This window comes from Antechinus flavipes, chromosome 3 (assembly GCF_016432865.1).
Source record: "Antechinus flavipes isolate AdamAnt ecotype Samford, QLD, Australia chromosome 3, AdamAnt_v2, whole genome shotgun sequence".
NCBI lineage: Eukaryota > Metazoa > Chordata > Mammalia > Dasyuromorphia > Dasyuridae > Antechinus > Antechinus flavipes.
Window position 1 is genome coordinate 304,021,367 of NC_067400.1, and position 13,956 is coordinate 304,035,322.

Below are 13,956 nucleotides of genomic sequence, written 5' to 3' on the forward strand. Positions count from 1 at the left end.
ACCTCCTATAATAGTGCCTGAAAACTTCCATAGGTGCCCTAGAGTTTTTGTTAGGCCATGTCCAATCTTTCATGATCCTATTTGGTATTTCTTGACAAAGATACTGCAGTAGATTGCCAGTTCCTTCTCCAGATCATTTTTAGATGAGGAAACTGAGGCAAACAGGATTATGTGACTTTCCAGGGTCACATAAGTAGTAAATGTTGGAAGCCAGATTTGAATTGACAAAAATGAGTCTTCCTGACTCCAGAGCCAGTACTCTATCCACCTAGCTGACTACCCTAGAGTTAGCTGTCAAAAAAAAAAAACAGAGTGAACAGGAGTAGGGTGAGGGTAGCAAAGGATTACTTTACCTCTATAGTATTCATGCTTCTCTCCAGAGTCCTAGGCAGGTTGGCTAAGTGTGACATCTAATTTAGCTCTAGCATCTCCTGTCAAATCATTCAATCTGTCTTTCTAAGTGTAAAAATTCATAATTTTGAGAACAAGAACCATGTTTTTATCTTTCTTGCTATCTCCAATGCTTTATACAATCCCTGACACATAGTATGATCTTTATGAATGATTGTTGAGTGACTGGTAGCTGACATGACCACAGTTTTCAGTTCCAGACACAAACTCTTAATCCTTGGTCTATTACTTATTATCTATTATGCAAGTCCAGGCAGGTTCTGAGGAAAGCGAAGGCAAATTCTGCCTTCACAGCAAGGATTATGTTTATATATTCCAAAGCTATAACTGTACTTTATACCTGACCCATACTAATTATAAATTTGCTAAATTAGGTTGTAAATGAGCAAATATAGGAATTAAATAATAATAGTAGCCATCTTGTCTTTGTTTTGATTAGTTTGGTTGACTTAGCCCTTCAAGAAGCAGGATCATTACTTTGGACCTAAGTATAGAGGTCTTAGAGAATAATCTTGTTTAGATAGGCTAGAATTAAAAGATGGAGACAGAGGATAATAGGCTCATTTTTTATACTTAGGTATAGAAAACAATCAAATATATTCTCAAAGTTCATTCATTAAGAAAGTCAGAAATAGACCACAAAGATCCCTCATGCTAACTCCTTCTGATTGTCATTTCTCACAAGATGACTTTCTTAAATATTGCTTAATTTATCCTTTATAGCTGAAGATGGACAAACACTCATGAAAAGAAAGGAAAAATTAATTCTATTTTTAGATTCCCAAATAGCCTTCTAGTTTTCCTAGATTCTACCTATAGAGAAAGTGAGAAAGTAGAGACTGAACATGCAGTTTGCAGATTTTTTTGTATCACCTCTTCCTTCTTGCTGACTACTGATCTTTTCATTGCAGGTGAACTCTTGCATAAATAAATCAATCAGCAAGAGATTATTATTAAGTACTTATTATATGCTAGGTACCATGCTAAGCTTTAATGATACAAATTCAAAGGCTTGAAGATTCTGTCAGAGGATTTATAGATACAACCAATATTATTGCTTGTTAGTAATTCTTGTAAAACAATGTCTGCAATTGAGAATAAACCCACCAGTTAACAGGCATTAAGTACCTAGCTGTATTAGGTAATCTGAACATAGTAAATGAAATTTAGACATGCTATAACATTTGCTTTCATTCACTACCTCTTTCCCCCATTAGTTAAGACAATAAAGAAGTAGCTTTTTCTGAAGAAAAAAGTAAGAGTTTATAGAGAAAGGAAAGTAACATACTATTTAAATCTCCAAACAACCTTCAAAGATAAAGAATTTTGTAGATAACAGCCAAAGTTGGGAATAAGAAGGCCAAATTCCAAAGAAAAACATCTCAATGGGCTAAAGAAAGGAAAGTCTTCTTCATCATATAGGAAATTATTTGAGGCAATGTGACAAAATTGCAAAGTACATTGGACCTAGAAGCAGTAGAAATAGGTTTAAGATCCAGCTCTGACATTTCTGAGCTTTGCTGTGACTTGGTCATGTCACTTAGTCAACCAATGAGCATTTATGAAGTATCTTCTATGTGCCCTGCACTGTCTTAGATGCCAGGAATATGAATACAACATGTCAAAAACTGAAGTCATTATCTTTCTCTTCAAACAATCTTCTCTCTTCCAATTTTCACTATTTCAGTCAAAGACACAGGAGTATAGTAGAGCCATTTCTAACCTAGCTAGAAGAACAATTATTAATTTTTTAAGGTGAGCATTAACATGTCAAAGTATACTTTTGCTACAAATTAGAATTTGTTATTTTGTTGATTATCTAGACTCTAGAAAATGAATGAAGAAATATTAATAATGAAGATTAAATTTATAAATGTGTATGAATAAATATTTCCCCAGAAAGTTTGGAAACTTATTTTATTGTTAAACATTTACCCATATACCCCTGTATTGCTCTATAAATATTTTTGAGCTCACTAGGAGTTAAGTAGATGACTAATGAAATGAAGATATCACCACAGAGTGTAAGATTACTAATAATTAATAATAATAATAAACAACTGGGATTTATATAACACTTTGATGTTTGCAAAGTGCTCAACAGTGACAACATGCCTAATGAACATTTTGAAAGTACACACATATCCATAATATACAACAATAAATCAAAACAATATAAGGTTAACTATCAAAGCAAAGTTAGTTAACTACAGCAATAATCCTATCAATAGACCTATATTAAAAATGCAACTTAATTATAAGCAGTAGCATATATGCAAACCAATAAAAAGACCCATTGATATAACATAAATATAATGCAAAACATATATAAGTGAATAAAATAGTAAAATAAGAACTTATATATTCAAGCATTCTGTAATTCACACATACAACAGCTGTTGTTGTTCAGAAGTTTTACCCATGTCTGACTCTTTCTGACTCTGTTTTTTGTTTTTTGTTTTTTTTGGCAAAAATAGTGCAGTGGTTTACTATTTCCTTCTCCAGCTCATTTTACAGAGGAGGAGACTGAGGCAGAGAGGATGAAGTAATTTGTTCAGAATCACAGACCTAATTCTGAGGCTAGATTGAATTCAGCTCTTCCTGACTACAGACTCAATGCTTTATCCACTGTGCCACTTAATTGTCCCATCTATACCAGTAAGCATATGCACTTGCATGCAAGGCACATTTCACATGGACCTTATCTAATATTGTCAACTAGATACATGTGAAACTATTTCTTTAGATTTACCTGTAACATCATAACTTTAGCCTAGTGAGTCATCTAATAGGCCTAATTTTCTTGCCACTGACTAATCTCTCTGCTCATATAGCAGAGATAGTACCTGGACTGAGTATCAGGATCATTACAGACTTGTTTGTCTATACCTGATCTGGCAACCATGTCAGACTGGCTTTTAATGTGTTCCTGCTCTGTGGGTTGAAATTAAATTATTGGACTCTCTGTAGTAGTTTCGGGCATGAAAGGAGTTGCCTCTGTTTTAAATATTCCTGCTCTGTAATAACACAGTTACCTTCACTAAACTTATCACTAAAATCATTAGTTTAGTTCACTAAACTAAACTGGATTAGAAAGTCCTTGCATAGAAGAGGATGGTCTTTTGCTCAGTCTTTTTTAAAGTGACTATCAGTTCTCTCCAACTATTCATTAGAGATTCCAATGAACTCTTCTATGGTTCATAAATGGTTACAGTGAATACTTCTGATAGGGTGCCTCCATTCTCTAGGGAAATTTGTAAACAGATATGTTATCTAATCTCTCAATAACTTTGTATAGGTTAGCTTTCCATTGGTCAGTTACTTGTAAGTCCTTTGAAAGCCAAGGTTTCTCAAACGAACTTCATCTCCTTGTCAAAAACCTTGACACCATCTTCTGGCATCATAATACCTTTTGTTTTTGTCACACATCTTCTAAAATGAAGCTTTAACTGGTTCAGAGGAATCTGTTTTTTTCTCTACTAAGAAATGTACTGAGTATGAGTGATTGTATAAAAACATAAGTTAATAGGCAGGCATGGTTCTTTCCCAACTATGGGGAAATATAGTGTGTGTGTGAGAGAGAGAGAGCGAGAGCGAGAGAGAGAGAAAGAAAGAAAGAAAGAAAGAAAGAAAGAAGAAAGAAAGAAAGAAAAAAAGAAAGAAAGAAAGAAAAAAAGAAAGAAAGAAAGAAAGAAAGAAAGAAAGAAAGAAAAAAAGAAAGAAAGAAAGAGAAAGAAAGAAAGAGGAGGGAGACAGAAAAGAAGAGAAAGAAACACAGAGAGACACAGAGAGGCAGAGACAGAAAGACAGAAGACAGAGACAGACAGAAAGACAGTGACGGAACAGAGACAGAGAGACAGACATTGTCCTAAAGACTAAGGAAACAAATACAGGTAAAGAAGAATATCTGTTTTCAAAGACCTTACGTTTTCATGAGGGGAAAAAAAAAACAGTATATAGAGGGGAACTGGAAAGCAGTCAGGGATATGAAAGGTTACACTAAGTAGAGATATTTGAGAAGCAGTATCAAGACCTGGTTCTAGGCAAATTGAGGCAAAAATTTATCTATCTGATAACATCTTCTTGGATGAATTTCCTATTCTTTGTCTTTCAGGAAGAGGAGGATGATAGCTAGGCAGTTTGGTGTGGGATTAACTAGGTAGTGTTTCTGCCTCTCTGAATTTCTTATTTCTTTCAAGATGCAATTGAAGTTCCATATTCTGCACAAAGACTACTTTATCTCACTCCTCTAGGAGTTAATAACCTCCCTTCCCAAAGTTCTTTATATATATATATGTCACCTGGTGATTTTATTACCTCCCATAGATTAAATTATCTGTATGTTAATAATTCTCAGATCTACTTGCCTAACTAGAACCTCTCTCCTGAGCTCTAGATTGATATCTCCAATTCCTTAGACATCTTGAAAATGTATCCTGTCAAAATCCCAGCTAAAATCCTACCTTCCATTGGAAGTCTTTCTTAAGGCCCCCTCAATTCTAATGCCTTCTCTATGTTAATTATTTCAAATTTATTTTATATATAGCATACGTGTGGATAGATAGAGACAGATAAATATGTATATGTGTGTATGTTTATATCCTATAAGTACATGCATATTTGTTGTTTATATGTTGTCTCTCCCATTAGACTGAGAGCTCCTTGAAAGCAGAGACCATCTTTAACCTATTTTTGTATTTCCATTGCTTAGCACAGTGCTTATCACAGAGTAGGTGCTTATTAAATAATGATTGACTAAATGACCATATAATTATGTAACAAGAAGCTTGAGATAGATGCCTGCTGTTTTCAGCCAGAAATTTCTCAAGATCTCTTCTTCAACAACTTGGTAATTTTTACCTCTTAATCTTAGGACTATTGGGGCCTGACTTTAATAAATTAGATCTTTCTATTCTAAGGCACTCTAGAGGTAAAAAAAGAAAAGCCCAGTACTGGAGAAGGTCAATGCAGAAAAACTATAAGGAGCTAAGATAGAGAAATCCATGGAGGGAAGTTCCCATTAGTTAATGCCAGATTTTAGGACTAAGTCTGCGAGGGTATACTGTGCACTAGATGTATCTGAGCTAATCTTTTTTTTTTTCCTAATAAATTCTCTTTGGCTTCCATATCTTTCCCTTAAGACTCCTCCCCACTTTTCCTTTGCTTCCCAGTGACATGAGATTATGTCTTTAAGTTTCAATGCCTCTCTATAGAAAGAGATGCTGCCTCCGAGTCTTAAAAATCTGTTTACCTTTCTATGCTTAAATGTTTTCTTTTTCTCCCCAAGTAGCAATTGTGTTAAATGCTGCCAATCTATCTATATATTATTATTGTTCAAATGTAATAGCAATTGGGGAGCTCAGAGAGAGAGAGAGAGAGAGAGAGAGAGAGAGAGATAAAGAGAGAGAGAGAAACAGAGAAAGAGGGAGAGAGAGACAGAGAGAGAGACAGAGAGAGAGAGACAGAGAGAGAGAGAGAGAGAGAGAGAGAGAGAGAGAGAGAGAGAGAGAACAATAACATTTTGCCATATGGGGATCTTTGGTTGGGGATTCAGAGTAGAGAGAATACTCATCCTGGGGTTCCCCTGGGCCATGAGTCATGCAATAGTGACTGCTATGATTAGCTAAATAGTAATAGAGATAGGGTTCTTCTATTTTCCTGGGATAAATATGAAAGGAAAGTCACTCTTTGAGGGAAAGGAGCTGAAAGAGTAACTTGGGAAAGTCATTGTAAAAGGGGGAGTAGCAGAGACTACCAAAAGGTAGGGAGAAAAGAATATAAGTGATTGGGAGTTCTGCCTTTCTGCCAACTAATATAACAATCATGCCAACATTATTTATGAACTTAGATGAACTCCCTTGATTTGATAAATACTCACAGAGGGCAAAGATGGCTATATTTTTGTATTAATATCCCTAGAAGTCTAACATGATAGTTGACAAATATCACCTCAATCAATGCTTGGTGATTGATTGATTTGATAACTGAAAATCAAATCTAATGATATTTTTAACAGGAGAAAAATGGAAAGCAAGAAACTCTTATCCAAAACAGCACCTTTATAAAGAACAGAAACATCCTTCTTAAAGATCATGAACTCTATCTGCCATCAGTTGAAATCTTTGATGATGACAGAAAGTTTTCCTGCCATGTTATAATGCAATCTGGCAAAATCCTGAAGAATGTCACCAGAATTAAAGTTTTTGGTAAGAACTTTTTGATTCTCTTTTCAATCACACTGGTATTTTCAGGGGGATCTCCTGCATATAACTTTGCCTTGCATTGTAGAGGGCAAGAACTGATTCTGAGTAGTCCCATCAAAAACTTTTTTCTCATATTCTCTATAACAAACTCAGTTAACAAAATAAATAAGATAAAAAGCTTCACTGTTAACTTGTTAGCCACCTCATGACCAATGACTCATTTTAACTCCATTCCCCACCTCCACTAGTACTGGAAATCACTTTTACTGTAATTGCTAAAAATCTAATCATATGGTATTACTTCCCAGAGCACTAAGGTATAGCAGTAGAAAGACAAGTGATGTACCTCCCTTTATCCCCAGTCTCTAGTAGCCTTTGCAGGACCAATTCCAGATATGCTAGAATGAATAAATACCCAAGCTGTTCCAAGAAAGTGACCTGTCAAGATTCCCATTTTATCATCTCTTGAGTCTTAGGAGTATTGTAACTCAACTATAATCATTCATTGTAGCCTGACTTACAATGCAAAAATTCAGCAAAAACAATTTCGGAAGACGAGGAGGAAATTTTGTTTGACTATGTTACTCAGTGATGCAAAGAAAATTAAAAAAAAAAACAAAAGTCCTTAGTTTTGATTTCTCTCCATGCCTATGTTAACAAGAATTTAATTTTTAAATGTGAATGTTGGGAGACAAAGTAGAGGGAAAAGTGAAACAATAATCTGAAATATAATTTTAAAATATTGAGAAAGAAATGAAAATCTGAGTCTGTAATGGCAAATATTAGAGAACTGTTGTTTTCTTTTGATCCTATGTGTAACAGAGCTGGCCAAAACTTTTATTTAGAATCTTAGTCATTTCTTATTATATATTTCCAAGGTGCTGTAGTGGATAGAGTGATGGGCTTGGAGACAGGAAGACTTAGCTTCCTGAATTCAAATCTAACCTTAGACATTTTATTAGCTATGTGACCTTAAGCAGGTCACTTTACCTTGTTTGCCTCAGTTTCTTCATCTGTAAAATGAACTGGAGAAAATAGCAAACCATTCCAGTAACTTTGCCAAGAAAACCTCATATGGGGTCATGAAGAATCAGAATGACTGAAAAACAACTGAACAACAAAAGAAGGAAAAACCAATTACAAGTTTAGAAGGAGTGTTGGTCAGGTGAGTTGTATGTTATATCTCAAATTACTTAACCTTTCCTCAGAGCAGTAACTAGGATGTGAAAGCTAAGACTTTGTCCCAGGCAAGAAATTTATAGGATGTTGACATCATCCTGCTTACCCTGACTCTGATATTAGTGGTTCTGATTTTGTCCCTCATCTCCTTCTTCCTTATCCTTTCATCTCTGATCCTCTTGTTGTATTTCTTCCCTTTGACTGCTGCACTTTCAAAAATGTGAAAACTTTAGACTATTCCAGAATACCTTTTCTTCTCTGATGCCCCTCATATTACCATTTGCCTTAGATAAGAACAAAATAAAAATAAAAACTGGTACATTCCCATAAAATAAGCATGCACACACACACACACACACACACACACACATACACTTTTTTTTCTTCCTCACTTTATCTCAAATCATTGATTTAAGAATAGTGGCATGTGTCAGACCTTTGAGGCACTACAAAGTGCTGTGTTGTATTTTTTAAGCAAAAAAAAAAGTATCCAGAATTGATAGCATTTCAAAAGTCTAACAGACTCCTGAAATGAAGTTTTACCCTAATACAATGTTCTCTGATTTTTTGCACCATTCTCTTGGCTATTCTGTGAACAAGATACTCCATATCTTGGCTCCAGACATTTTCTCTGCCTGTCTCCTATGCCTGAAATGTTTTCCCTATCTGCTTCAACTACTGATTTCTTTGGCTTCCTTTTTTTCTGAGTAGAGATGAACTCTTTAATCTTTTTTTTAATAGTTTTTTTTATTTATAAGTTATATGCACGGGTAATTTTACAGCATTGGCAATTGCCAAACCTTTTGTTCCAATTTTTCCCTTTCTTCCCCCCACCCTCTCCCCTAGATGGCAGGATGACCAGTAGATGTTAAATATGTTAAAGTATAAATTAAATATAAAATAAGTATACATGACCAGACCATTATTTTACTGTACAAAAAGAATCGAACTCTGAAATAGCATACAATTAGCCTGTGAAGGAAATCCAAAATGCCAGCAGGCAAAAATATAGGGATTGGGAATTCAATGTAATGGTTCTTAGTCATCTCCTACAGTTCTTTCACTGGGTATAGCTGGTTCAATTCATTACTGCTCCATTGGAACTGATTTGTTTTATTTCACTGCTGAAGACAGCCACATCCATCAGAATTGATCATCATATAGTATTGTTGTTGAAGTATATAATGATCTTCTGGCCCTGCTCATTTCACTCAGCATCAGTTCGTATAAGTCTATCCAGGCCTTTCTGAAATCATCTTGTTGGTCATTTCTTATCAAACAATAATATTCCATAATATTCATATGCCACAATTTATTCAGCCATTCTCCAATTGATGGGCATCTACTCAGTTTCCAATTTCTGGCCACTGCAAAGAGGGCTGCCACAAACATTCGTGCACATACAGATCCCTTTCCCTTCTTTATGATCTCTTTGGGATATAAGCCCAATAGAAACACTGCAGGATCAAAGGTTATGCACAGTTTGATAACTTTTTGAGCATAGTTCCAAATCTCTCTCTAGAATGGTTGAATGTATTCACAATTCCACCAACAATGTATTAGTGTCCCTGTTTTCTCACATCCCCTCCAACATTCCACATTATCTTTCCCTGTCATTCTAGCCAATTTAACAGGTGTCAAGTGGTATCTCAGAGTTGTCTTAATTTGCATTTCTCTGATTAATAATGACTTGGAGCATCTTTTCATATGGCTAGAATTAGTTTCAATTTCTTCATCTGAGAATTGTCTTTTCATATCCTTTGACCATTTATCAATTGGAGAATGGCTTGATTTCTTATAAATTAGAGTCAATTCTCTATATATTTTGGAAATGAGTCCTTTATCAGAACCTTTGACTGTAAAAATATTTTCCCAGTTTATTGCTTCCCTTCTAATCTTGTCTGCTTTAGTTTTGTTTGTACAAAACCTTTTCAATTTGATTCAATCAAAATTTTCTATTTTGCGATCAGTAATGATCTCTAGTTCTTCTTTGGTCATAAATTCCTTCCTCTTCCACAGGTCTGAGAGGTAAACTATTCTGTGTTCCTCTAATTGGCTTCCTTTTAAGTCCCAACTAAAATCTTATCTTCTATAAGAAGCCTTCCCCAACCCTTTCTAATTCTGGGACCTTCCCTCTGTTAATTAATTCCTATTTATCCTATATAGAGCTTTCTTTGTATATATTTGTTTGCATTGTTGTCTCCCCATTATGTTGTAAGCTCCTTGAAGGCAGGTTCTATCTTTTTTAACCTCTTTTTGTATCCTCAGCATTTAATACAGTGCCTGGCACATGTTGTTGTCAATCATTCTGTCATGACCAATTTTTCATGACCCATAGACTATATTATGCCAATAGTATTTGTGGGATTTTCTTGACCAAGATCCTGGAATAGTTTGCCACTTCTTTCTCCAGCCTATTTTACAGATGAGAAGACTGAGTCAAAAAGAGATTATATTCCTTTACTAGTGACACAGAGCTAATGTCTGAGACCAGATTTGAAATCAAGTTTTCTTGACTCCAGGCCTAGCCCTCCATCTACTGAGTCACCTAGGTGCTTTTTCGCACATAGTTGGTGTTTAATAAATATTTATTCATTAGTTGACTTATATGCTTAAGACAAAAGATCAAAGTTCTTTTTTGTCTCTGTCCTTCATTAACCCTAAAAAAAAAAAAAAGAAACCTAAATCATTGGGCAAATTATTTCAATTCAATGCCTTCTTTTGTAAAGGGAAGCATGTAGACTAAATTAATTTTGAGCTTCTTCCAGTTCTTTTCTAAAAATTAGGGGGACAGTCCAATTTTCTCCAACTGGACTGGTCTAGAGGAAACCTTGATTCCTTGTACAAAGTGACTTAATGCATTAAAATAATTCTGAAAATTTCCTCCTATCCACTCTTACTATCTCAAAAACTCTAGTCTTTTCTCATGCCTTGCCTTGTCTCTTACCAAGCTTTGATTGATTTCAACAGTACAGCCTCCTGAGATTGTGATCTTCAGCTTAGAAGTGAGAGACAAAGAGGTCTATCAGTCCTCTTGCAACAATTTCGTTGACATCACTGCACATTTTGTATCTTGATTCAAGAGTCTAGCCTCTCAGACTTTGAAAGGGAATTACTGTCTATCAAAGGTCCAGCCCTTAAGTTCAAAATGAAGTCAGCCTTAGCCCAGGAACCATCTACATCACTGATGAACCTGATCCCTTTCAGCTTTGTACAATGGTCTCATTTGTAGGCCTTTGGTCCTTTAATTCAGGCAACATTTTTTGCTAAAAGCATATTCAGAGATAGGCCCCTCTCTTATATCTCTTTGAACTAAATACTAATATTAATCTCTATATCAGCTGCACTCAGGCAAATTAATACTTGACTATGTAAAATATCTCCATATGGCACCAGACAGTATCAACTTTATTTTTTAAAATGTACTGACTTTCACTCAATAATTCTGTTATCTCTTATCTTGTCTTGAGTCATATCTGATCCAAGAAATGATCCTTGGAATTTTGATGTTTCCAGGTCTGTTTCAATAAGTTTTTTTTTTTTTTTAATTCACTCTGGAATAAACTTGAGAGTTGTCACATAGATTAAACCAGAGTTCTTAACCTGGGATCTGGGAACTTATGATAGATAAAGACACAGATAACTATAGAGATAACTACAGATGTGTATTATAGAGATAAGGATTTTTAGAAATTTATATTTCAAATCTGTATTTTGCTATTTTTATTTCAATGTAATTAGTTTCCTTTTTTAATCCTAAATGCATTTTTTATACATTAAAGGAACCAAGAAGGGATACATAAGTTTCACCAGAGGACCAAATGGGATCCATGATAAAAAAAAAATTTAAGAACTTTTCCTGTAAATTGAGCTATACTCCTTGAGACTTCCAAGTTATAATGGAGTTAGATTCTTCCATAAGGTCTAAAATCAAGCCAATCTCCCATACTCCTAAAGATGAGAGGGATTCAAGCCAACCTAATCCTTCTTATTTAGTGAAAGCTAATCTGAACCAGAACTAGATTCCTAATTCTCATCATTAACTATAAGAACCAGAATTGGGTCCATACCAAACAAAATCACATAGCTATTTGCTTATAGAAAGTTTAAATGAAATCTCCCCTGTCATTTGCCCCAGGAACATCTGCTTTTCTGTAGCACAGATTCTATAGGACTTCTTTCAATTAACTCAATTTTAATATTTTGTATTCTGTGGTCTTTTAGTAAATGGTTTCCATTGTTTTCAAAGATGTTTTGAGGTTTGGTTTTCTATTATTTGTATTTGTTGTTAATGCTATTATTTTTGCCAATTGTGGTGATGATTATATATTCAGATTCTCGCACCAAAGCCTCCTTGGTTCATATTTTCAAAATGTTTGGTTGGGACCAGGAGTACATTCTAAAAGTAAAGAATATACCCACATATACATATACATATACACATACATGCCAAACACCATGCTAAGTACTTTTATAATTATTATTTCATTTGATCTTTACAGTATTACTGAGAGGTAGGTGTTTTTATTATACACATTTTATAGCTAATTAAACTAAAAAAAACAGAAATTTAGTGACTTGCCCAGGATCATCACACAGCTAGTATCTGAGACTACATTTGAACTCAATAGATAGCTGCTTTCTATACGCATATGTTCATTGGGTGTGTGTGTGTGTGTGTGAGAATGTGCATGTGTGTGGACATATATACATGCATGAACACACGTGTGTGTTGTTTATATACACACATGTGTTTTATGTTAAAAGGAATTTTTTTTGTTTGGGCAGAGAACAAAGAGAATTAAATGGAATATATTAGAGTATGTCAACGTAGCAACATATTGATTTGTTGGTCACTAGAGATCATCAATGCTCCAAGGTGGGCTTAACTTTTATTGATAACTTTGGTAATGAGATAAAGACAATTCAGATTGTTCCATGTCATCAAAAGAGGGTGAGGCTTTGAACCTCAATCCCTTCCCAAAGCAGGAGTATATGACAACTTCCAGATATAAAGAAACAGGTAAGGGGTGACTTGGCTCCGTAACAAATGCCAGGAAATACAAACCTGCAGATGATGCCTTCCCCAACACTGATTGACTAATACCCAGGAACAATGGGTCTTTGAGTCAGCATAATATCTATCTATCTATCTATCTATCTATCTATCTATATGTATATATGTACATGCACAAATGTATGGGTATATTGCATATGTGTGTATATATACATATTGTATTATGAATGTATATGTATGTGTGTGTGTGTGTGTGTGTGTGTATATATACATTTTATACAGAATTCATCTTTTCAAACATTAATGGATGTTCTTGGATCCTTAGGGTTCACTTTCTGACTGAACTTACAAGCTGAACTAAAAGTCTAATTAGAAATTGGGTTGGGAACAGAATCTGTCTCTAAGAGCCAATAAGAACCGTAATTAAGAAATTCACTTAACATCTCTAGGCCTTAGGGTCTCATCTTTAAAACTAAATGTTGGATGACATCAGGAATAAAGCCTTTGATCTGTGAATTTCTTCTTTTTACAATTGTATATTGGTTTTCTTTATAAACTTAGATGTTTTGCTTCATGCATTTAAAAACATTATTCTGAGCAGGTGTCCAAAAACGTACCACTCAATTTGACTAATATTTATTGAGCACTTGCTATGTGCCAAGCACTGTACTAGGCTAGGAGCATAAATACAAATAGAATGACATTCTTTAAATACAAGGAACTTCTATTGTAATGGCAAAAGATAATGCATAAATAGAAGCTGAAAAAAGACAAAAGATATAAGGAGAAAGGTCATGATATAGGAAAAATGGAATATGGTATAGAGATAAGCGATACATGACTAGACTAGGCAGCTTCTGCCAAAGGGGACTCTGGGAAAAACAATCAGCTAGAAGGGAGAGACCACTTAGGTGCCAGAATGCCAGAGATGCTTTTGACATGCAAAATGTTGACTCCTGAACTTGGTCATCTTTGTCTCTTGTAGCTTTAGAATTCCACGATTATTTGTATCATGAATATCATTGAACTAGTGCTCCAGTTCAAGATTCATCTTTCCAGTGCTGAGATCTCAGAAAAATCTCTTTCATTCCCTCCACTGTTACTATTTAGAATCTATGTTCCCTTCTCCCTTCTCTTCCTTTTTCC

At 34.8% G+C, this 13,956-nt stretch overlaps 1 protein-coding gene across 4 annotated transcripts in view; it reads left to right on the forward strand.

Annotated features, from left to right (window-relative positions):
* CD96 (CD96 molecule) overlaps nucleotides 1-13,956 on the forward strand; it is a 151,875-nt gene that overhangs the window by 48,929 nt on the left and 88,990 nt on the right. For all 4 annotated transcript variants that reach the window (XM_051985263.1, XM_051985262.1, XM_051985264.1 and 1 more), the window contains one exon: nucleotides 6,428-6,617. In XM_051985263.1, coding sequence (XP_051841223.1) covers nucleotides 6,428-6,617 — 190 coding nt within the window. The remainder of the gene's footprint in view (nucleotides 1-6,427; nucleotides 6,618-13,956) is intronic.